Source organism: Bufo bufo, chromosome 5 (assembly GCF_905171765.1).
Source record: "Bufo bufo chromosome 5, aBufBuf1.1, whole genome shotgun sequence".
Taxonomy (NCBI): Eukaryota; Metazoa; Chordata; class Amphibia; order Anura; family Bufonidae; genus Bufo; species Bufo bufo.
The window spans coordinates 316254064-316279981 of NC_053393.1; the positions used below are offsets into that span (position 1 = coordinate 316254064).

At 42.7% G+C, this 25918-nt stretch overlaps 1 protein-coding gene across 1 annotated transcript in view; it reads right to left on the minus strand.

The window, feature by feature from the left end:
• LOC121001487 overlaps positions 1-25918 on the minus strand; it is a 103219-nt gene that overhangs the window by 74303 nt on the left and 2998 nt on the right. Inside the window, exons 2-4 of the mRNA XM_040432574.1 lie at positions 13454-13541; positions 5178-5348; positions 4769-4903 (exon numbers count right to left, since the gene is read on the minus strand). Coding sequence (XP_040288508.1) covers positions 4769-4903; positions 5178-5348; positions 13454-13541 — 394 coding nt within the window. The remainder of the gene's footprint in view (positions 1-4768; positions 4904-5177; positions 5349-13453; positions 13542-25918) is intronic.

The window sequence follows — 25918 nt, forward strand, 5'->3', positions numbered from 1 at the left end:
GCACTGTTCTAACCTGGGAACTACACTTTACACTGTGCAGTTCCCTTACAGGACCTGTGATGACATCATCAAAGGTCCTTTAGCTTTAGAAAGGTAAACAGGAGTAATTAGGGGGCGGGGCCTCTCCTCCACTTCGGTGCCTGCCTGCAGCCTATCAGAGGAAAGGGAAGGGACACGCCTCTCCCTCCCCTGCACCTCCGCTGGCACAGACAGTTTACAATGGAGATGAGCGCAATGGAAGCGCTCATCTCCCTGTGCCCGGCGGCGGCTGCTCACTTGGGGGGGGGGGTCATTTTAGTTGGGGGGGCACAGCATGATGTAGGGGGGGCCGTGGCCCCCTCTGGCCCCCCCTGGCGACGCCACTGCTGCTGGCACTTCACCTGCGCCCCCCTCCTGTCCGCAAATGGTAGCGCCCAGGGCACCCGCTCCTTCGGCCCCTGCCTTGTACCGGCCCTGCAAGCCACAGACATGTATTACTTATAATAAGGGATGAGCGATTCAACTTCGGATGCTTCATCCGAAGTCGATTCGCATAAAACTTTGTTTGAATACTGCTCAGTACAGTATTATAATGTATTGGCTCCGATGAGCCGAAGTTATTACTTTGCAAAGTCTCGCAAGACTTCGGGTAATAACTTTGTAAATTGATTACTACTTTGTACCAAATTCGGGTTCGGGGAAACAAAGTTTTATGCGAATCGACTTCGGATGAAGTATCCGAAGTCAATTCGCTCATCCCTACTTCTAATATTTATTATTCATTGTGGTTTTCCAATCTGTCCCTAAAAATATTAGCTGCCCGTGATTTTTGGATTAGTTGTCCAGAAAAAAGAAAAATTCAGGTTGGCAACCCTGTAAAGCCGTGCCCAGGACACTTCAGAAAGGGTTGAGGACCATATAGCTGGCATCTAAAACCAGAAACAACACTTTCTCTGCTGTGTTATAGCAGGGAGATAATTATTGTGACCAGTAGGTGGCAGTGTGATGCTGCCTTCTGCTGGTACTGAATCCACACAGGCGCTGGGTCCAGCAGTAACACTAGTCTGTGCTGCTTGTGAAGGAGAGAACAAGGGTTTTCTTTCATCCTTCCTCCATTCAACCAGGAGAAGCAGCTACTATAGTTATGAGACATTACAGGTCATAGGCTAGCTATATTTTTGGCCAGCAATGGAAAAAAATTTTTTTGTGTGTGTCCCTCTACTCCCCCACAGAGCCAATACCTACCACAGAATGTCTACCCTCTTACCACCAGGGCCCCAGAGCACCTAGTGCCCTTTCACTACCAAGTGATGTCTTCCCCCTTGTTTTCCGTCTCCAACAGAGCCCTGACAGGTTATGTCTCCCATTGACCCTTTCTGTTTTACTCGTTCCTCCCACAGATCTGACCATTGGTATCCCACCTAAAGACACTTTTACACAGACCAATTATCGGACTGATTATCGTGAACAAACATTCGTACGAATGAACATTCTCAATAATTGGCCTGATGAAAAAGCTTTTGCTTGAAAGCATTATTAATGTGGCACCCAAAATCATTGTTCCTGGGCAGAACAAATGATTCTCTGAGAGGACTAGCGATCTCTGTAGCATTCGCTCATCCACATACAGAGGAGATGATTGCTGCGTTTAAATGCAGCTCTCACATTCTTTCAGTTCATTCTGGGGGCCATCACACTTCATTTGATTGATGGCACAGGTAGCGCTGTAATCACGCCCACAGCTTGCCTGTGCCGTGCCCGTTCCCCTGGCTGAGAGGGCAAGGGCACACTGTAGGTGAAACTCAAAAAATTTGAATATCGTGCAAAAGTCTATTAATTTCAGTAATGCAAATTAAAAGGAATTGCATTAATGCAGCTTAAAATTAGAATTTTGTGAAAAAGTTCAATATTCTAGGCTCAAAGTGTCACACTCTAGTCAGCTAATTAATCCATACCCCCTGAGCAAAGGGTACCTCAAAATTGTGACTTTGGGGTTTCATAAGCTGTAAGCCATAATCATCCAAATTATACCAAATAAAGGCTTGAAATATCTCGCTTTGCTTGTAATGAGTCTATCTCATATGTTAGTTTTACCTTTTAAGTTGCATTACTGAAATAAATGAACTTTGCACGATATTCTAATTTTTCACCTGTATATTACAAAGTTAAAAGCTGGCGGAACAGCTGTCATCTATCACAGATGACAGCCTAAATTCCAGACATGTAGTAGTTTGTTCGCTAGTGTTTTTTTCTATTTTTATCTCGAATTCGCGAAGATGTAGAATATAGTGCTATATATTCGTAATCGTGAATATTCTAGAATTTTTTTCATCAGTAACCTCCCTTCTTGCTTGTGGGCCAATGAGAAGGCTATAATATCTTTGTCTGAGCTTAGCAACATCCCTAGTAACCAATAGGAAAGTTGCCTACCCCTTACTATATAAGAACCTTCTCAGCAGCCATTTTCTGCTGTTTTTATGCAGTGACATTGCTGTGCTCTGTGCTTTCATCTGGATCCTATTCCTTATCCAATTACATTAGATAGTTAGTTAGCTCATATATACAATACAGATAGTTCATGGGAGATAGTGATATAGTGTAGCTGATAGGTTCCAGTGCCGGGTGTTAGGTAGTGTGATAGGAATTACTGTTTCTCTGCTGTCCATACATACATGCTACAGACATAGTGCTGTGATGTCACAAGAATACTTAGTGCACCAATCAGTAATTTCTACTCAGACCTGATAAAATGTGTTGCATGTATTGTGTAAAAAATATGCGCATCATTAGTGCCGATTTGCGCAATTGCAAAAATACTGACTGGAGATCACGAATTCTAGAATTTGCTAATTTATTGCGACTATCATGCGAAAAATTTGAGAAATATTGCGAAAACGAATATTGCCTAAGCCACGCATCACTATTGTTCACCCCCATGCCTGGAGCTGATTTTTCTTGTGTTGAACAGCTCAGAGGCTTCTGAAATTGCCAGGGGCTGTTCACCACAGCATATACGAGGTAGTCGGGACAGGAGGGAGCTAGTGCGCATGAGCAGCCTTGAGAGCTCGTTCCTGTGATCCCGGCTTCCACACAAGCCAGAGCTGTAATTCCCAATGAGCAGACATGGCCACCGCTGCAATAGGCATGCTCTAAAGGGCTACAAGATGAGGATTATCTAGGGGAGGAGGCAGTTTTGAAGCATGAAGTATATTAGTAAGTTGTTTATTATGGGGTTATATTGAACATAACTATCATTGTTCCAAGTGAGACAACCCCTTTAAGAAGAGTGGCAGCAACAGACATACATGCAGCTCACAGATGATCCCAGAACTACAGCAGATATGGTTACTTAAAAAAAAATTAAATTGTGAGGAGCCAAGATTTTCCCAGGGGTCCCCACCAAGCCTAATCTAGCTCTGGTGAGTACATTTGCACCCACTAATTGCTCACCGTGAAGTGTCATGGAGGCATATTGAATCAGAAACCATATCCAGAGCTCCAAAATTCTAGCATGTTTTATCTTCTATTCATTGTTCCCCCTTTTTTAACAGTGGGAATGCTGGATATCATTTAAGAATAAACTTCTGAACATGGTTGCAACCTAGGCTTTCTCCATTCGAAGCACCAGATTTAACTAGGTGGACTCAGGAATAAGTAGCTGATCTACTCTTTTCCATAATGAATTTATTTTTTGGGGAGTAAAATACTGCCAAGCATCTGTGTTGTGAATATCACACAATTTCTTCTCTGTGTACCACCATATATGAGATTTTGACGAGCATACTGACAAGACGTGGCAAGTGTCCACATCAGTCTTTCAAACAGCAATGATCCATAAATAATTCAATTAGGGCCCGTACACACAAATTTTCTTTGGCATTTTTGCCACTAAAAATGATATAGAAACTGCTTGCATTTTTATTTGTTTTTCATACAAATGTGTGGATGTAATTTTTCCCTTTAGAAGAGAGGAAAAATGCTTGAAAGAATGCTATTGCTTCAATATGCTGCTTAAAAAAATACACCATTTAGAAAAAAAAAACACTAGACAAAAACCACTTGTGTGTCCTCTATTTCATATTTTGCATAGACTTTCAGTTAATATCTGGAGCAGTCATTTTTTCATGAAAAACGCACCAAAACCCAGAGGTGCAGAAAAGCCACTAGAAAATGCAAAACTGCTCAAAAACATCACAAAACACCTATGTGTGACTGTGAATCCAAGCTAAGGGCTCATGCACACGACTGTATGTATTTTGCCGTTCGCAAAATAAAGATCCGCAAAAAAAAAAAGGATGACGTCCGTGTGATGTCTGTGTTGCATCCGTTTTTCTGCAATGAAATGAATGGTTCTGCAAAGGGGCCACAGAAAAAACGCAGCGGACAGGGACAAAAAATAAGTTTGTGTACATGAGCCCTAAGGGTTATTTCACACGTAGCATTTTTCCCCCAAATACTGTGGGTTTTTTTCTGTTTCTTTTTCCCAGCATTTTTTTGGTGGATCACTGTCAGACAACTTTGCCAGGGGTTTATCTCTCCTAAGAAAAAAAGGGATCGGGCACTAAAATTCAGCATGCATGATGCCTCTTCCACTGACATTCATCTGCTGGGGAGAGTTGGGAGGCTCCTATACACACAAGAGAGTTGCCGTCCCATTGAAATTGGCCTGTTCAGATTACTTTTCTCTTATACGTTTGGGGGCCTTTAGTGTCTCATCTATTGTGTAGAAAATGGAAAAAAAAACGTATACTGCCCAAATAGTTTTTAAGAACATGTAAATCACACTAACCGTATACACGATGCCACCAGAGGTATAATCCGCTAAAGGCCAGAAAGTAAAGTACACCGCCCAACACAGTTTTCCACTCTGATGGTGTTCCTTTTTTCATCTCTGTGTAAGACTGCTCAAAACTGAGACGATACACTGCATAAGAAAAGTATACAAACGTTGTTCAGCATAATTATTGAAGATTTAATAAACCACATTGTAATAAAAAAGAAAAAAATACAGTGAATACATAAAAAAATTAAGCCAATCCTCGAACACAAGTAATCCATTAAACATACAGTCTAGATAAATATTCTGCATTTATTCATCATTATATTACACACATCATTGTTTGTATTTTCCATGTTCACGTGTAATATCTCTTCCAAAAGCTCCCTTTATGTATATCCAAATAGGAGACATAACATACATGCCAGTTTTTCTGCCTGTGTTAAGTGAGTCCAGGATCCTGCTTCCTTCTCCTTCAGCATTTTCTGCTGTGGATTCAGCTCCGGCACAAAGGGTACATCAGGCAGAGGTTGTGCAGGGGAATCAAAGTAAATTGGTTTCGTGTAGTAAGGCACTTTGTCACTTGAAACATCTGCAAAAGGGAACATATATTTTGATAACTATGCACCTAATATAGTGTAGGGAACTGCTAATACTGATGAGGTGTAGTGTATCTAGCCTCTTTGCCCCTGCTGCTTTGCTTCAGAAACCCCAGAGATTCAGTGCAAGGTTTGTTTTGTAAACACAGTGAGGGACAGAGCTGCAGGAAGGAGACATCTTATGTCTCCAGAAGTCTAAGGCAAGTCTAAGGCTAGCATACAGTGGCGCACCTACAGGGGGGGTCCAGCGGGTCTGGACCCCCCTAGAACAACCAGCCAAATATATATTTTTTTTAATCCTTCAGGGCCGCACCGCCGATCACCACAGGCGGTGCGGCCCTGGATGTAATGGCGGCGGCGGCGTTGGTGGGGGGAGGGGGCGGGGGCTGGTAGGAGTACTAGGAGATGAGCGCTTCCATTGTGGAAGCGCTCATCTCCATATCTAATCCATCTGTATCGCCGTCCTTAGGGGAGGGAGAGGTGTGTCCCTCCCCTGTTCTTCTGATAGGCCGCAGGCACTAATGCCTGCAGCCTATCAGAGGCCGGCTCAGGCGGCGCGATGACGTCATCATCACGCTGCCTGAGCCGGGCAGCACACAGCAGGGACACAGGCCGGAAGAGCCTGCATCGCATCGCTGCTGATGGAGGTAAGTATCAGTGTATTTTTTTATTTATTTTTTTGTTTTTTTGGAGGGTGGGAGCTGGCTCTATGGGGGCACTAAAGGGGAGAACGGCACTATGGGGCATCTGGTGGTACTTTTTTTTTGGGTGGCACTTCTTACTGGCACATTATGGGGGGGGGGGGGCACTATGGGGGCTCTAAAGGGGCTTTTTTTTTTACACATTATGGGGGGCACTATAGGGGAGAAAGGCACTAGGGGGCATCTGGTGGCACTATAGGGGCATTATTTGGGGGCACTATGGGGAAGTGGGGGTTCTAAAGGGGCCTTTTTTTCTTATTGGCACATGGGGGCATTATGGCATCTGGTGGCACTAAGGCGGCATTTTTTACTGGCACATTATGGGAGGCACTATAGTGCTCCACTCCTCCATAGTGCCGCCATAATGTGCCAATAAGAATAAAGGCCCCTTTAGATCCCCCACTTCCTCTTAGTGCCCCCAAATAATGCCCCTATAGTGCCACCAGATGCCCCATAGTGCCATTCTCCCCTATAGTGCCCCCATAATATGTCAATTAAAAAAAGCCCCTTTAGACCCCCCAGATGCCCCCATAGTGCTCCTCTCCCCCATGGTGCCGCCCCATAATGTGCCAGTAAAAAATGCCCCTTCAAAGTGCCACCATATGCCCCAATAGTGCTCCACTCCTCCATAGTGCCACCATAATGTGCCAATAAGAATAAAGGCCCCTTTAGAGCCCCCACTTCCTCTTAGTGCCCCCAAATAATGCCCCTATAGTGCCACCAGATGCCCCATAGTGCCATTCTCCCCTATAGTGCCCCCATAATATGTCAATAAAAAAAAGCCCCTTTAGACCCCCCAGATGCCCCATAGTGCTCCTCTCCCCCATGGTGCCGCCCCATAATGTGCCAGTAAAAAATGCCCCTTCAAAGTGCCACCATATGCCTTTATTCTTATTGGCACATTATGGGGGCATTATGGCATCTGGTGGCACTAAGGGGGCATTTTTTTACTGGCACATTATGGTAGGCACTATAGGGGAGAGCGGCACTATGGGGGAGAGGAGCACTATTGGGGCATATGGTGGCACTTAGAAGGGGCATTTTTTACTGGCATATTATGGGGGACACTATGGGGAAGGGGGAGAGGAGCACTATGAGGGCATTTACTGGGGCACTATATAGGGGTATTTTATACTGGCATACATTATGGGGACATTAGCTCAACAGCGGGCACTAAGCGGGGGTATTTCATGTACTGTCATATTGTAGGGAGAATTATTAGTACTAGGAGGTATTATGCGGAGCTTTGCTAATACTGGGGGGCTATGAGGAACATGATTACTAGTATGGGCACTATAGGGGCATTATTACTACTAAGTGTGCTCTGGCAGAGAATTATTTCTATTTTGGGGAGCCCTGTTACTTTGGGGGGCACACTGCCACAGTATCAGCTTAGCACAATAATTTTTGGGGGACATTATCTTTATAGAGCACTGTATGCCAATAATTGTTGAAGGGGGCACTATCTGTGTGGTAATAGTATTTCCAGGGGGACAGTTTCTGCAGTATATTATTGGGGGCACAGTATTGGGGGTGGCAGGAAAGGGTGTTCAGAAGATGTGAAGATGATGGAAATGTGGGAAACTAATGTCTGTTTGTTAATCTCTGCAGAGATGGGAGATGGCTGAAAAATCATCATGGCGGTCTGCTCTGAATGGAGAAGATGAGGAAAGAGAACGTCTACAACAAAGGTGATATCACTGGATGTAAGAGGTATGTGGCGCTATGTAGGAGAGGAGATGCTAACTATACTTCATATGTAAGTCCCAGGAAGAGATCCTCCCTGTAATACAGACGCTCTAGCCTGGGTGGAGGCACTGATATACTTTACTTATGTTCCCACTCTTCCATTCAGCGAATGCTCTAGGTCCCATTATACACACAGGTCAGCGCCAGAGTCTGTGCTGGGAGGGATATTACTCATACCCCCCCTCCCCCGAAATAGGGCTACAATAGCTTAGTTGATTTTCTAGATGTAAAGAAACCATGATGACACTTTTAAATAAGGATGATGGAGCTAAATATTTCCTAAACTTTCTTCTTTTTTCTAGACCTGATCAATCTTGACGCTATAAAAATTCTGCTCATAGTGACACATTTAAACAAGGAACTGTTGCCTAGTGCACAGCTCTAGTGCTGGGGAGCAATGGTGCCCCACACTGGAAATGAGGATTGTAAAGATGGAAATGTCCTTCACATCCTCGCCAATGGCTTTTCCACTGACCACTGAACATATGTTGGTGCCTTGAAAAATCATGGCATATAAATAGGTCTGTAGACTGTAAGGTGGCCAAAAATGTAGACATCTGGTGAAGAAATCTCCTACTAGGACAAAGACATTAGAGAGCATAGAGCTCTCCTTAACAATCTTCACTGTATTTATTACGGAATCATGTGGTAGTATATCGTCTTTATTAAAGGGTTTCTGCACTTTGTTTAAATTGATGATCTATCCTCTGGATAGATCATCAGCTTCTGATCGGCGGGGGTCCAACCCCCGGGACCCCTGCCAATCAGCTGTTTGAGAAGGATAGATCAAGGATAGATCATCAGTTTAAACAAAGTGCAGAACCCCTTTAAGACTACGAAGAACTGTTAAGGAATTATTACATTGGAACATAGTGGAATGGTGACCAAGCAGATCCTTCAGCCTGAACCTGGAGATGTTTTTTGTGGTATTTAATCATACAATAATCCTTGTTACATGATCATAAAGTTCACCTATTTCCTTACGTTAAAGTAATTCTTTGTATACTTGACCTTTGTTGCTTGTCAGCCACCATAGATACGGTACCTTTTATGGGAAGCCTTGAGTTTATTGTGTTTTATAGGTAATAAACATTACACTCCATTGTAAACCTGGTAGACGGCTCTATACAAGGTCAAAGCTCAACATCAATGTCAAATGCCAGAGAACCTTGATTCATACAATGCATTAATAATAAAGGTTATACATGAAAACTAAGTGATTAAAGGTGATAAAGCTCTAAATTTAATGGGCATCTGTCAGCAGATTTGTACCTACTGGCTGACCTGTTATATGTAGTGTTGGCAGCTGAAGGCATCTGTGTTGGTCCCATGTTCATATGTGTCCGCATTGCTGAGAAAAATGAAGTTTTGATATATGAAAATGAGCTTCTAGGAGCAATGGGGGCGTTGCCGTTACACTTAGAGGTTCTGCTCTCTGCAACTGCCACTTCCTCTGCACTTTGACATGGCCAGATATGATGACGTTTACATAGCCTGGCCCTGTCAAAGTATAATATATAGTATGCATATATTAAAAATAATTTTTCTCAGCAATGTGGGTACATATGAGCAAGGGACCAACACAGATACCTTCAGCTGCCAACAGCACATGTAACAGGTCAGCCAGTTTCATAGGTACAAATCTGCTGACAGATGCCCTTTATTGCATCATTTTAATCCATAGAATTGGATTGTAGATAATCCGCATCAGAAATCAACATCTGAAATGCAATAGAGCTAATCTATGGTGTTTCAGTGTGAAATCTGCTGCAATATGTCCATATATTCTGAACCTGAATTTTGACAACTTGACATTCCATCAGTAATGTACACTACTCACAAAAAGTTATGGATATTTAACTTTCGGTGAATCATATTGAATATACGTAAAAAGTTCATGCTACAGTGATATTATATCATGAAAGTAGGGCTTTTAAACAGAAGCATGCAATGGTGATTTCCTCATCAAACTATTTATTGAAACAAAAGCCAACAACAGTGGTGGGTATACCCCCACAAAAAATGTCAGTGTCTCAATAACTTGTCATGTGGCCTTGAGCATCAATTTCAGTTTGACAACGACGTCTCATGCTGTTTACAAGTCGATTTATTGTCTGCTTCTTGAAGGGCAGCCCTCTTGAAGGGCAGGTTCTGGGGTACAGAGTTACAAGCCCCTACACGGCGACTCAGCTGATCCAATAGGTTTTCAATGGGATGCAGGTCTGGAGAAAATGCATGCCACTCCATTTGAGGTAACCCAGTCTCCAGCAGCCATTCTCTAATGATGCAACCTGAATGAGCTGGTGCATTGTCATACATGAAGATGAAATTAGGCCTGTGTTGTTCATGTAGACGCACAATGACTCGATTAATGATGTTAATCAAGTAGTATGGGCCTTGTCACTGTACCATTCACAAAGTGTAGGGCAGTTCTGTATTGACTAGACTGACTTGCCCACACTGTAACACCACCACCACCAAAGGCAAACAGTGGCTAATGCATAGCACTCTCCTTGATGTCTCCAACATTGTTGGTGGCCAGCGTGAATCTACTCATTAGAGAACAGCACTAAGGCCCACTGGTCCCTCGTCCAGTGTAGATGCTCCCTGGCCCATGCAAGACGATGACTCCTGTGGTCAGGTACCCTTGCAGGTCATCTAGCACCCAGACCATGTTGATGTAAATGGTTTTGAATGGTCTGACGTGAGACCTCGCTGCCTCTCACCTCCCTCAGATGTGCCTCGAGTTGTGTGGCATTCATCATCCACTTCCGCAGGTCATTGTTCATAATGAAGTGGTCATCAGTGTGGGATGTGGCCAAGGGATGTCCACTTCTATGCCTTTCTGTGACTCTTTCAATCTCTCTTTATTTCTGTTGACACTGTGTAACACTCTAAGCTCAGTGGCCACTTCAGTCTGAGAACATCCTACTTGAAGCCTTTCAATAGCGAGGTACTGTTATTCAATTGTTAGGTGTCGTCTTGGTCTCGTGATGTCAAAATGTGAACAGCATGAGGAGGAGGACTATTTAAATACCAATTCTAATTGAACCAGGAAATTTATTGGGCGATTCATGGATTAAACACCTGTTGTGAATTTTGCCGTTAAGCTCCTTGTTAGAGAACAGCAAGTTGTGCCAAAAGTACTGAAACACTGAACAGTTGGACATGTGCATTCAAAAGTTTAGAGAAGGTCACATTAAGTTCGCTTGTAAAAGTTAGAGTGCTTTTTAGGTTGAACTTTAAATTTCACCTACAAGCCAAATAGCCCTAACTTTTTGTGAGTAGTGTATATAGAGTAGTTTATATCCCATGCTCAGAAAAATATAAATGCAGAATATTGAACATGCTGCAAATTATAAAATTCACAGCATGTTCATTCATGCTGAACTACAGTTGGTTTAAAGGGGTTTTCTAGGAGTTTGATATTGTTGACCTAGTCTCAGGATAGGTCATCAATATCTGATCAGTTCTGTCATCGATCAGCTGTTTGAAGAGGCTGCACTGTTACAGTGAGTGCTGTGGCCTCCTCATAGCATACTTGTGCTTGGTATTGCAGGCCAGGCCCATTCACTTGAATGGGGCTGAACTGAAAATAGTCCATGTGACCGGTGGGCGTGACATCACTGGCCTAGGAGCAGCGCTGCAGCCTCTTCAAACAGCTATTTGGTGGGCGTGATTAAGGATAGGCCATCAATATTAAATGTCGGGAAATACTCACCAGTCCATTGGAGTTTAAGCAGTGGATTATGTACAATGTCTTAGCCCAGGGATGCTCAACCTGCGGCCCTCCAGCTGTTGTAAAACTACAACTCCCACTATGCCCTTCTGTAGGCTGATAGCTGGAGGCTGTCCGGGAATGATGGGAGTTGTAGTTTTGCAACAGCTGGAGGGCCGCAGGTTGAGCATGCCTGTGGCAAATCCATACCATGTGAACACACCACAATGAACATTATGTGGATTTTAAAATATGCAGTGCATTCATTATTCTTCACAGATATTTTCCATGGCATTACCCTACTTACTTGCAATAGCTGAATGCTAGCTTATTTTGTTAGGATTTAAGGGAGGAATCCATGCCTAAATCCTGACATAATTCTTAATGTGTGAACATGGCCATGTAATGTGAAATGTGTGATTTAGCTGGTAATATCAGCTAATAACTGGTGATTTTAGAAGCTGGACCTATGATAGGATCCATCCCAGTATTCCAATGCAGCTGCAAGCAATAATAGGCAGAGACTATTCAAACCCTTCCCAACATTGCTCATTCATTGAATTCACTGCTAAATCAATATGGCAGCCCCCATGAAAAATTCAATAGAACACTGAGAGTGCCACAGTGGAACCCCTCAGCATCCATGGATGATGACATCACAATGGGTGCTAGCTGTTTTCCTCTCTGGCAGCAGCCATGATGCTTCATTCTTCAGGCACTTGATAGCTGGGAAAGGAGGGACTTTCTCTGATCTCAGAAATTGGGCAGACAAGGATTTGGAAAAGCATTTAGCAAAATATCCAGTTTATATAGAGAACTGTATGAAAGTAAATACAAGAAGCGCATGAAAAAAATCCAAGGATTACCTAAAGGTGGCTGTTCCTGAGATCAGATATTGGGGACAATGTACATATTATTTATGGTATTTTATTATTAATGACTGAAATATAGCGAGCAGGAGATGTGCTAAATTCTTCACAGTGGAGCATGCTGTGATAGATTTGGCGTATCCCGATAGACACTTTTGATGGTGGATTTAGACCGACAGATTTTCCGACTAATCATTGGTCAGACGGCCGTTTACACACACAGATTTTTTGTTACACACAGCAACTATTGGTCTGATTGGACAGAAATAGGTCAGATAATCTATTGGTGTAAATGCACCCTTAAACATTTTTCTTTGACTTATGCCACCTTTTTTATAGATTTTAATAATTTTACATTAATAATTTCATCATTTGAATACATTTTCTACTTAATAAATGTGGCACGTTTTAGAACTTCACTTAGCTACACTCTCTTTTGTAGACAGTTTTAAAAAATGTAAAGAAAAATGCAAGGTATCTAAAATACACACAGAATCTGGAGGATGGCATGTATGCCAGCTATTTGATCAATTTTACCCAACATTTTCTTGCATTGCCCCAGTAAATCTGTCTCATTGAGTATTTCTATGGGCAAAGAAGTTAACTGTTTGAGGAGGCAGTGGTGCTCCTCACAGTTTACCCAACCCAGCACCATTTATTAGATAGCGTCTGTGCTTGGTATTGCAGCTCAGCCACAGTCACTTGAATGGGAATAAGCGGCACCTAGGCCATGTGAATGATGAATGCGATGTCACTGGCAGTACTCACCAGAGTGAGTGACTCTAAGAAGATCCTTCAGCCTGACCCTGGAGATGCTGTTTGTGGTATTTAATCATACAATAATCCTTCTTACATGATCATAAAGAAAAAAAAAAGTAAAGTAAAAAATATCAAAATCTCAGACAATCTCTTTAATTAGGTCATTCATAAATTGAAAGTCCTCTGTAAGGTTACACCAGCCTCCATGTTAGTGCCTTATTTAAGACATCAATAATATGGCTATTAGTGATCCAGCCACAGCTCACTGTAAGAATAGATGGAGAATGGATCACTCTACTCACCATGTGAGGACAAATAACTGCCGGTAGAGAGACTCCTCCATGTAATGGATTTTGATCCACGAAGGGCCCGTGCAACAGTTGTTAACATCTATGGAGAATAAGCATACAATGAAATATGGTTTAACAAAGTATTAAAAAGGGAAATCCATCTTGCAAGAAGAAGTGTAGCAGATCTGGTTAGTTGGAAGATTTCATGCAAATAGACTGAGCTGGTGTTGGCACCCTGCAGTCCTGGGCAGATCTTATGGCCATGGGGATGATGGTGATCTGGATAAACATGCTCTATGCTAGCCCAGCGTATAGGGTAAATATTGGGATATGAATCATTTGCCCAAAGGCCTAAATACAGAAACAGCCTGGCAAAAGATCATGCATATTTGGACCAATATCAGATTACTGTTGGCAGATGTTGGCTTTACACTTCAGTATACTTTGGACCTTCTGGTGAAATGTCATAGTTTTATTTCAAACCTGTGTAACTAGCAAAATGTAATAAATATTAAAGCATACTTACCTCTTTAAGTTAATTTATTTTAGGTAAATCAGTAGCTGATGTGAATATGTGAAATTTTGTAATATATTTTATCTGTCTGGTCTTGAGTACTTTGCACAAGCCTAACAGGCTAATCACACCAAGAACAGGCTGTTTGATTACAAGGCAAGTAATACTGACGGATGAAAGAATACCCCAAAACAGAATAGAAACACGGGAGCAGATTTACTAGTACTCTGTAAGCCATGCCCATTCCATTAAACCATGCCCGTTGTTGGATGAGGAAAAAAAAAGGTATCTGAGGCAATAAATGTGGCGCATGGCCTATCTGCTAGAATTCAGGCTCTGTCTGAGAAAAAATTCTAAGCACATTTGTAATAGTAAATCTGCCCTATAGCTTCTGGCTACACTACATCTAATCTATAGCTACACGAGGAGAGATTTAAATGTTTCTATAATGTTATCTAAATGTTAAAGCTCAGTATACACCAGGTATGGTATGTTTGAATGTCTGTCATTAAAGCCGACATACTAAAATATTCTGAAGCTTACAGAGGCAGTTTCTATAACTCATTTATCATGTGCTAATGCTGACATGTTGACAACTACATAAAATAAAATCATCAATTTGTAAAGTGTGCATGTTTTCGACTTCACCGTTAAAGTCTATAAAATATTTAAATTTATTTTTATATGACATATGATAATAACAAATATCAAGACATGCTACAAATTATATTCTAAATAATGTCTTCAGAGCCTTTCACTTTTTTCACATTTTGTTATGTTGCGACCTTGTGCTAAAATGAGAAAGTGAAAACAAAACTTTAGAAATGTTTGCAAATTTATTAAAAAGGAAAAAAACCAAACTTTTTCATGGACATAAGTATTCAGACCCTTTGCTATGGCATTTGAAATTTAGCTCTAAAGGCCTCCCATTTCTCTTGATCAATTTGAGATGTTTCTACACCTTGGTTGGAGTCCACCTGTGGTAAATTCAGTTGATTGGACATGATTTGGAAAGACACAGCCCTGTCTGTATGAGGTCTCACAACTGACAATGCATATCAGAGAAAAAAGCAAGCCATGAGAAGGAATGAACTGCCTGTAGAGCTCAGAGACAGGATTGTGTTTCGCTGCAGCAGTCACATGTCACAGCGTAGGTATAGCATAGTGACATGCATGTGTACGGTAAGTGACCACTGCAGCAAATCACCAGCATAGACTCCTGAGGACAATGATTGGCTGCCGAGGTCTCGTTTGAACCTGCAGAACAAATGGACAAGTTCCATAGAGAATTCCACTGGAGAAAGCGCTGAATATAAGATTATTTTAATTTTGCCTATTCGAGGGCTTTTCTTGGATTTTTTATTCTCTTGGACAACTCCTTTAATGGAAAACAACATAAAGCAAGGATTACGATTCGAAACAAACCAAAACAGGACAATGGAGTAAGCAGGTGATGACCGCATCACAAATCAGAGCTTTGCCACTCTCCAGGCAGCCTAATACTTTCAACACATCTCCTGATGAATCTATTCAAGGAAATGTGCCAGGATTAGAATTATATCAAGAAAAAGTTCCTACTGGTCAGGCCCCTTTATCAGGGCAAACACTCAATATTAAGGGCAATAGAAGGGTATGAAGTATGCAATCCCTGCACCTGCTTGAGTGTTTATAAGAGACACTTGTGATTGGCTCTCCATACCAAAAGGAGGGTGGTATATTTGAAGTGGTAGTGCAAGAGAGAAGACCCAAAATCATCACAAGCTTATCATAAAACATAAAAACTATTGCACATTAGGGCCCCTCAGATCAGGGTCGGATGTAGAGAGCACAGAGTCTCGTTGCAAAAGCAGTATATACTGTAGTATGCTCTTCAATAGCTCCTTAGCACCAGTAATTAAAGAGGACCTGTCACCACAAAATGCAGTGCGGTTTGCAGGCAGCACGTAATAGATCATGAGAAGCCAAACAGATTGATCTATAGTTTTGTGGAAAAAGATTCAGTAAAGCTTGTAATTTATACATTTAAAAATCAGCTTTTTCTGACTTCAGTTGTACATAGGGGCCATGTTATCAGTGACTGATAGCTGTCAGTCGTTAAACGCAGTGTGGTCTTAAGTTCAGAATAAGCAGAAACTTGAGGTTAACAAATAAATTACAGGTTTCACCAAATCTCTTCCCACAGAATTATATATCAATCTGCCGATCGCCTTTTGATCTATAACATGCTGCCTGCAGATAGTACTGCATTTTGTGGTGACATGTCCTCTTTAAAAGTGTTCTCCAGGACTGATTTAAAATGGCTGCCAGCAACTTCTACTTAAATGGGCCTCCTTACTGCTGAGCCCCTGTGAAGTTGCACACATGGTGCCATCTCCTACACTTGACACAGCATTTACAGGCTGTCAGTGCCTAGTGTCTAGCTATGTATAACATCTATGTATGTGTCTTATTTTTACCAATCCTTGGAAGACAAACACGAGATTGCCTACAGTGTGTATAAAAGATATCTCCACAGTGCTGTGAAAAACTGTAAGAACTAATTCCTATTTTGTAGGATTTTTTTTTTGTAAACTTTATTGATGAGACAGCCATGTTTACAATGAAGTCAACCACAGAATTGCAGCATTTCATGTTAGTAGCGACTCTCCATAGAATTGCAGTATTTCATTTAACCCCTCAGATGTCGTAGATTGTGGCACCTGTGAGTGAAGGCAGAGGGATGCGGCTCCCTCTGCCTTCCAATTGGAGCCCCCACTGTGAAATCGTGGGGCTCTGTTCGCAATATGCGGGCACCGGCCGTGTGCTCCCCGCATCATAGATGCTGACCCATTCACTTGAGCTGCAGTGCAGAACAGAGGCACAGAACCCCACGGAAGCACTACAGAGCTTCTGTCCATGCCTCTGCACATTCTATTGTTCTATTTTTTGCGGTGCGGACGGATCACAGACTTATTAAAGTTGAATGGATCTCGATCCATCCCGGCCGCCACACGGACGGTGTCCGTGCATTGGGGACCGCAAATTGCGGTCCCCAACGCATGGAGCAGCCGCACAACGGCCGTGTGCATGAGGCCTTACCCTAATAGAGATCTATTAGGATGAATAGGGGAGGAGATCAAAAGATCCCATGTAGAAGGCCCCTAAGGGGGGCTAATAATTATTAGAAAAAAGTGAAAAAGTAAAAAAAAAACAAAAAAAAACACCAATATATTAAAAGTTTTAATCACACCCCTTTCCTATTTTTACATATAAAAATATATAAACAATAAAAAAATAAACATATTAGGTATTGCCGCATCCGAAAATGTCTGAACTATTAAAATATAAAAAGAAATTCCTGTATGGTGAACGCCGTAATGGGGAAAAAAATTTAAATTTCGCCATTTTTTGGATATCTTGGCCCCCAAAAAATTATATAACAGTAATCAAAAAGATGTACAAAAATGGTACCAATAAAAAATACAGTTTGTTACACAAAAATCAAGCCCTCATATGAGCTCTGTAGACGAAAATATAAAAAGTTATGGCTGTCAGAAAATGCCAATGCAAAGAAAATGTTGATTTTTTTCAAAGGCTTTTATTTTTTTTAAAGTAGTTAAAACAAAGTTTGATATCACCACATTTGTATTGAGCTTCAAAAAGAGGACGTTAGGTCATTTTTAGCGCACAGTGAACGCTGTGATGTCAAAACCCCAAAACCTTGGTGGAATTCTGTTTTTATTTTGCCACACAAAGAATTTTGTTCCCTTTTTCCAATACGAGATATGGTAAATTAAATGGTGACATTAAAAAATGCATCTTGTCCCCGCAAAAAATAAGCTTTCATATAGCTAAGTGAATGGAAAAATAAAAAAATGTTATGGTTATTGGAACGTGGGGAGGAAAAATCCAAAATGCAAAAATGAAAATAGTTCTTGATGCCAAAGGGTTAAAATAAAATTGTAATCCATAAATTACAATCACTTGAAATTATTGTCACAATCAATCTGTGATCTGCAAATATTATTGTTCCATAAGGAACTACCATCACTAAAAAGCCTCTAACTTTAAGTAAAAAGAAATTAATGTTAACGGGACACTAATACTCTACTTCCAATAAATTATGTTTTGTTTTTCAAAGATTCCTAGCTAATCATCTGCTATAATGACCGATTTATATGCAGAAAAATAGCAAAAACACTGGAATCATTTCTTTATAGATTGTTTTAAAATTTTATAGTATGGATGGTAAATGCCTATATGAATTAAAAGAACGGTTTGCTACAAGACAGGGGCTGTTTCACTCAGCATGATCAACCCTAATACACAATATGTCTGGTTAAGGCCTCATGCACACAGCAATTTGCGGTCCCCAATGCATGGGCAACGTCCGTGCGGCAGCCGGGATAGATATTGAGACCCATTCAACTTGAGTGGGTCCGTGATCCATCCACATTGCAAAAAAATAGTGCGGAGGCATGGACAGAAACACCACGGAAGCACTCCGTAGTGCTTCCGTGGGGTTCCGTGCCTCCGTTCCGCACCGCAGCTCCGGATTGCGGACCCATTGCGGCTGTTTGTGGGCCGCAATACGGCAACAGCTGTGTGCATGAGGCCTAAGTAGGGCTGACAGATGCTCTATAAAGCATTGCAAGATACTTGGAGTAAAAGCTGATCACGGTGAGTAGCACTATAAGGACCATCAATATTACCGTAGATGATTTTATAGAAATCTATAGACATACATTTATTCTAATAGAGATGACTATTCTAGTAAATGTAGAGTGTGTCCAAATGTGGGCACATCCTCTATCTGTTTAATATGTCCTAATAATATTTGCATAATTGGGAATGAAAGTGCATGTAAAACCGCCACCTAACAGTACTGAACTGTTCATTATTGACATTAGATAATATGGGCTCTAACTATAAGGCCTCATGCACACGACCGTTGTGTGTTTTGCGGTCCGCAAATCACGGATCCGCAAAACACGAATGGCGTCCGTGTGCGTTCCGCAATTTGTGGAACGGCACGGAGAGCCATTAATATAACTGCCTATTCGGAACGGAGCAACGGATGCTGTCCGCATCTTTTGCAGTCCTATTGAAGTGAATGGGTCCGCATCAGAGCCGCCAAAACTGCTGCTCGGATGCGGACAAAAGCAACGGCCGTGTGCATGAGGCCCAAAACTGTGGCTAAAGGTTGCACATCTGGAATGTATTGTGTTATATTAGCATAGCCAGGTAGCCTGTGTTGACACATTTGCTTGGAAATAAATGATAAATTTGGCATCCTATGTTTATTCTTTCATCAATATGGCTCGTGTTTTTTATAGGGTGTGTAAAATCTTATATATTTACTAGATGGCTGACTTATTATGCAGTACCTGTGTTGATCATTAACCACAAGCTAGCATTCACAAAGCTGCCTTACATTACAGTTTTATTGCACTTTTAGCTGGAAAGATTGAATGACCTGTTACTTCTGTTGGCTGAGTGCACCAAGTCTCCAGAGAGATGAAAGGCAAGCAATATGTACACCTGTCTCTGCATTAAGAATAGCAAATATCAGTCTACACCTGGTAGTCAGTCGATGGTAATCATAGCTGCCCGCTGTGTGTCATGTCTGGGTGCACATCCTCTTGGGAGCTATACTCAAAGCAGGAAGAATAAATATGATATTTAAAAAGAACTAGGAGGGCATGTTTGGGGTGGCAGTGCCAGTTTTATTGCAAGATAAATAGGGCAGTTAGCAGAGCAGAGGTGGCTTGGATGGAGGCTTTGCAGGCAAAATAAGATTTCCTCTTGATTTAATTCAACAATGGCTGCCAAGGCCAATAAGATAATGGGTTGCATCAAAAGGGGCATAGATGCCCGTGATGAGAACATATTCCTACTACTTTACAAATCACTGGTCAGACCACACATGGAGTACTGTGTACAGTTCTGGGCTCCTGTAAACAAGGCAGACATAGCAGAGCTGGAGAGGGTCCAGAGGAGGGCAACTAAAGTAATAACTGGAATGGGGCAACTACAGTACCCTGAAAGATTATCAAAATTAGGGTTATTCACGTTAGAAAAAAGACGACTGAGGGGAGATCTAATTACTATGTATAAATATATCAGGGGGCAGTACAGAGATCTATCCCATCATCTATTTATCCCCAGGACTGTGACTGTGACGAGGGGACATCCTCTGCGTTTGGAGGAAAGAAGGTTTGTACACAAACATAGAAAAGGGTTCTTTACGGTAAGAGCAGTGAGACTATGGAACTCTCTGCCTGAGGAGGTGGTGATGGTGAGTACAATAAAGGATTTCAAGAGCGGCCTGGATGTATTTCTGGAGTGTAATAATATTACAGGCTATAGCTACTAGAGAGGGGTCGTTGATCCAGGGAGTTATTCTGATTGCCTGATTGGAGTCGGGAAGGAATTTTTTATTCCCCTAAAGTGAGGAAAATTGGCTTCTACCTCACAGGGTTTTTTTTGCCTTCCTCTGGATCAACTTGTAGGATGACAGGCCGAACTGGATGGACAAATGTCTTTTTTCGGCCTTATGTACTATGTTACTATGTATTAGTTGAAATAGTTGTCTCTGTGCATGTATGGTGGAGGTCGGGAAGGGGTTAAAAAGTTATTCCCTGCTAAAACTATGGCCTTCAGCATTATAATAGTGCTAGAGTCATCCGCATATGGAGTCAGGCAAGAGACTCCTAAGGACCACAGGGACTCCGAACACCTGCTTGACATCCAGCCCAACCACTGGGCTTACCCATTTTTGGCAGAAGCCACATCAAATTTGACTATACACCTAATCACACCCAGTCTCCTAAATGCCCCAACATAATAATTATTCCCTCCTTATGCTACCAAACAGTATTTATGCCCACATTGTGCCCCCTTCACAGATTATGTCCACATTGTGCCTCCTTTACAATAGTTATGACAGATATGTGCTGTGGGGTTTCACTCTGGTAGATAGGGTAAGTGGGCGCAGTACAGAGGCAAAATACAAGTTCTTAACTCAAAACTCAGTGTTTATTCACACTTGAGGCAATTGCACAAAACAGCACGTAACTTTGTAGTCTTGGTGTTAATTTACACACAATGGAAAGTTCATATAACATAAGTCACCTTGCTGGCAGTTCTGCCTCCAGTAGTCCACAGCAGGCTTTAGGGGGCCTGTTCCCCAGCGTGTGGCTCTCAGCCCTCCAGCACGACACAAAGCTTCAGATCCCTAAAAACAGAGACATCTCTGCTGAGCCCAGCTGCCTATTTAAGAACAGCCAGGTGCTGCCAAAACCCGGACCAGCACTTAAACTCCGATCCGGTATTTGACCTCACCTGGCTGGAAACCAGCCCAGCCGCACATGCTGGGAGGAAAATACCTGCCTTGCCAGACACAACTCCTCACTGTGCAACAAACCCCCCGCTTTGTTCAACCCTGAGGGGGTGGACACACGCCAGACAATGTACCCGGGACAGAGCATTCGTGTTTCCCTGCAACCGGCTTGCTCTGTGTTCTACTAAGAACTTAAAGTTCTGCAGAGACTAAAACCATCTGGTGACCCAGGCATTCCTGTCTTTGGCCTGGCTCATCCACTTGAGATGGGAGTGGTCGGTCACCAGGTGGAACTTTCTCCCCAACAAATAGTAGCAGAGAGACTCGAGTGCCCACTTGATAGCCAGGCACTCTCTCTCCACTATACTGTACCTGGTTTTGGCTGGGATCAGATTGTTGCTTAGGAAGACAGAATGCTCCTCTCCGTTGACTTCCTGAGACAATACAGCAACGAGGCCTAGTTTGGAAGCATCCATTTGTACCACGAACTCCCTCTTGAAGTAGGGCGTCACCAAAATCGGTGGTCCACACAGGGCCAACTTCAAAGCAGCAAAAGCCTCTTCCGCTGAGCCCAGCTGCCTATTTAAGGAAGCCAGGTGCTGCCAAAACCCGGACCGGCACTTAAACTCCGGTCCGGTATTTGACCTCACCTGACTGGAAACCAACCTAGCCGCACATGCTGGGAGGAAAATACCTGCCTTGCCAGACACAACCCATCACTGTGTCACAGTTCCCTCACAATAGTTATGCAAAGGTATATGCCCCATTACAGTAATATGCCCAGTTATGTGCCCCTTACAGTAATATCGCCAGTTGTGCCCCCTCACAGTGGCGATGCCCAGATATGTGCCCCTCACTGTAATGTGCCCAGTTATGTGCCCTCTCACAGTAATATGCCCAGTCATGTGCCCATCACAATAATATGCTCAGTCATGTGCCCCCTCACAGTAATATGCCTAGTTATGTGCCTCCTCACAGTAGTTATGCAAAGATATATGCCTCATCACAGTAGTATGCCCAGTTATGTGCCCCTCACAGTAATATGGCCATTTGTACTCCCTTCACAATGGCGATGCTTAGATATGTGCCCCCAGGTAAATGCCCCCTCACAGTAATATGCCCAGTTTTGCCCCTCACAGTAATATGCCCAGTTATGTACCCTCTCACAGTAATATGCCCAGTCATGTGCCCCATCACAGTTATATGCCCAGTCATGTGCCCCATCACAGTAATATGCCCAGTCATGTGTCCCCTCACAGTAATATGACCAGTTATGTGCCTCCTCATAGTAGTTATGCAAAGATATATGCATCATCACAGTAATATGCCTAGTTATGTGCCCCTTACAGTAATATGGTCAGTTGTGCCCCCTCACAGTGGCGATGCCCAGATATGTGCCCCCAGGTATATGTCCCCTCACAGTAATATGCCCTGATATTTGCACCTTCACAGTAATATGCCCAGTTATGTGCCCCCTCACAGTAATATGTTCAGTTATGTGCCCCCTCACAGTAATATGTTCAGTTATGTGCCCTCTCACAATAATATGCACCGTTATATGCCCCCTTCACAGGAAGTAAAAAAAAAAAAAAAAAAAAAATCTACATATTCAGCTAGTTCCTTCGATGATCTCCCTAGCAGCACCAGGATACACAGAGCTGCTGGTCTGTGTAGGAGGAGCAATTCTGACTCACGGCTGGCCCTGCCAAATGCACAGACCAGCAGTGTGGACTGCCAACAGGGGAGAGGAATGATGGAGCAGGGAGCGGACGGCTCTGCGCTTCATCATTACAGGCAACTGACTCTGCTTCCTATGGAAGACAGCTGCCTGAGAGCGGGACATATCTCCCCCACTCTGGGACCGCAGGGCAGCCACTGAAATCCAGGACTGTCGTGCTGGATTCAGGACGGTTGGGAGGTATGCTAACAGCATTGCCCTACAGAAGATTGCAAATGCATTCCAAACATATCTACAGTCAGGTCCATAAATATTGGGACATCGACACAATTCTAAGGCTGCGTTCACACGGGCGAGTATTCCGCGCGGGTGCAATGCGGTAGGTGAACGTATTGCGATTTTCACGCATCACTTGTGCGTTGCGTGAAAATCGCAGCATGCTCTATATTCTGCGTTTTTCACGCAACGCAGGCCCCATAGAATTGAATGGGGTTGCGTGAAAATCGCAAGCATCCGCAAGCAAGTGCGGATGCGGTGCGATTTTCACGCATGGTTGCTAGGTGACAGTCTATTCACTATATTATTTTCCCTTATAACATGGTTATAAGGGAAAATAATAGCATTCTGAAATCAGAATGCTTAGTAGGTGATCAATTGAGGGTTAAAAAAAATGTAAAAAATTAACTCACCTTCCCCTCTTGTTCGCGTAGTTCCCAGTCTCTTCTTTACTTCTTTAATGATGAACTACCGGCTAGGACCTGTGGTGATGTCAGATCACATGCTCCAATCACATGGTCCATCACCACGGTGATGGACCATGTGATTGGAGCATGTGATCTGACGTCACCAAAGGTCCTTTAGCCCACAGCTCATCATTAAAGAAGTAAAGATGAGACCGGGAACTACGCGAACAAGAGGAGAAGGTGAGTTAATTTTTTACATTTTTTTTAACCCTCAATTGATCACCTACTAAGCATTCTGATTTCAGAATGCTATTATTTTCCCTTATAACTATGTTATAAGGGAAAATAATAACATCTACACAACACCGAACCCAAACCTGAACTTCTGTGAAGAAGTTCAGGTCTGGGTACCACAGTCGGTTTTTTATCACGCGCGTGGAAAACACATTGCACCCGCGCGATAAAAACTGAACATCGGAACGCAATCGCAGTCAAAACTGACTGCAATTGCATTCCTACTCGCGCGGGTTTGCTGCAATACACCGGGACGCATCCGGACCTAATCCAGACATGCTTGTGTGAACCCAGACTAAGGCCCCTTTCACACGAGCGTGACGGATCAGGTCCGGATGCGTAAAGGGTGCCAGTGAAACTCGCACTATTTTGCAAGCAAGTTCAGTCAGTTTTGTCTGTGATTGCGTTCAGTTGCTCAGTTTTTTCCGCGCGGGTGCAATGCGTTTTGATGTGTTTTTCACCTGTGTGATAGAAAACGGAAGGTTTACAAACAACATCTCCTAGCAGCCATCAGTAAAAAACGCATCGCACCCGCACTTGCTTGCGGATGCAATGCGTTTTTCACGCAGCCCCATTCACTTCTATGGGGCTCGGGCTGCGTGAAAAACGCAGAATATAGAACATGCTGCGATTTTCACGCAACGCAGGACTGATGCGTGAAAAACAACGCTCATGTACACAGACCCATTGAAATTAATGGGTCAGGATTCAGTGCGGGTGCAATGCGTTCACCTCATGCATTGAACCCGCGTGGAAATCTCGCCCGTGTGAAAGGGGCCTAACATTTATTTGAAATAAAACAAACAAGATGTGCTTTAACTGCAGACTGTCAGCTTTAATTTGACGGTATTTACATCCAAATCAGGTGAACGGTGTAGGAATTACAACAGTTTGCATATGTGCCTCCCACTTGTTAAGGAACCAAAAGTAATGGGACAGAATAATATTTATATATCAAACTTTCACTTTTTAATACTTGGTTGCAAATCCTTTGCAGTCAATTACAGCCTGAAGTCTGGAACGCATAGACATCACCAGACGCTGGGTTTCATCCCTGTTGATGCTCTGCCAGGCCTCTACTGCAACTGTCTTCAGTTCCTGCTTGTTCTTGGGACATTTTCCCTTCAGTTTTGTCTTCAGCAAGTGAAATGCATGCTCAATCGGATTCAGGTCAGATGACTGACTTGGCAATTGCATAACATTCCACTTCTTTCCCTTAAAATACTCTTTGGTTGCTTTTGCAGTATGCTTTGGGTCATTGTCCATCTGCACTGTGAAGTGCCGTCCAATGAGTTCTGAAGCATTTGGCTGAATGTGAGCAGATAATATTGCCCGAAACACTTCAGAATTCATCCTGCTGCTTTTGTTAACAGTCACATCATCAATAAATACAAGAGAACCAGTTCCATTGGCAGCCATACATGCCCACACCATGACACTACCACCACCATGCTTCACTGATGAGGTGGTATGCTTAGGATCATGAGCAGTTCCTTTCCTTCTCCATACTCTTCTCTTCCCATCACTCTGGTACAAGTTGATCTTGGTCTCATCTGTCCATAGGATGTTGTTCCAGAACTGTGAAGGCTTTTTTAGATGTTGTTTGGCAAACTCTAATCTGGCCTTCCTGTTTTTGAGGCTCACTAATGGTTTACATCTTGTGGTAAACCCTCTGTATTCACTCTGGTGAAGTCTTCTCTTGATTGTTGACTTTGACACACATACACCTACCTCTTGGATAGTGTTCTTGATCTGGCCAACTGTTGTGAAGGGTGTTTTCTTCACCAGGGAAAGAATTCTTCTGTCATCCACCACAGTTGTTTTCCGTGGTCTTCTGGGTCTTTTGGTGTTGCTGAGCTCACCGGTGCGTTCCTTCTTTTTAAGAATGTTCCAAACAGTTGTTTTGGCCACGCCTAATGTTTTTGCTATCTCTCTGATGGGTTTGTTTTGTTTTTTCAGCCTAATGATGGCTTGCTTCACTGATAGT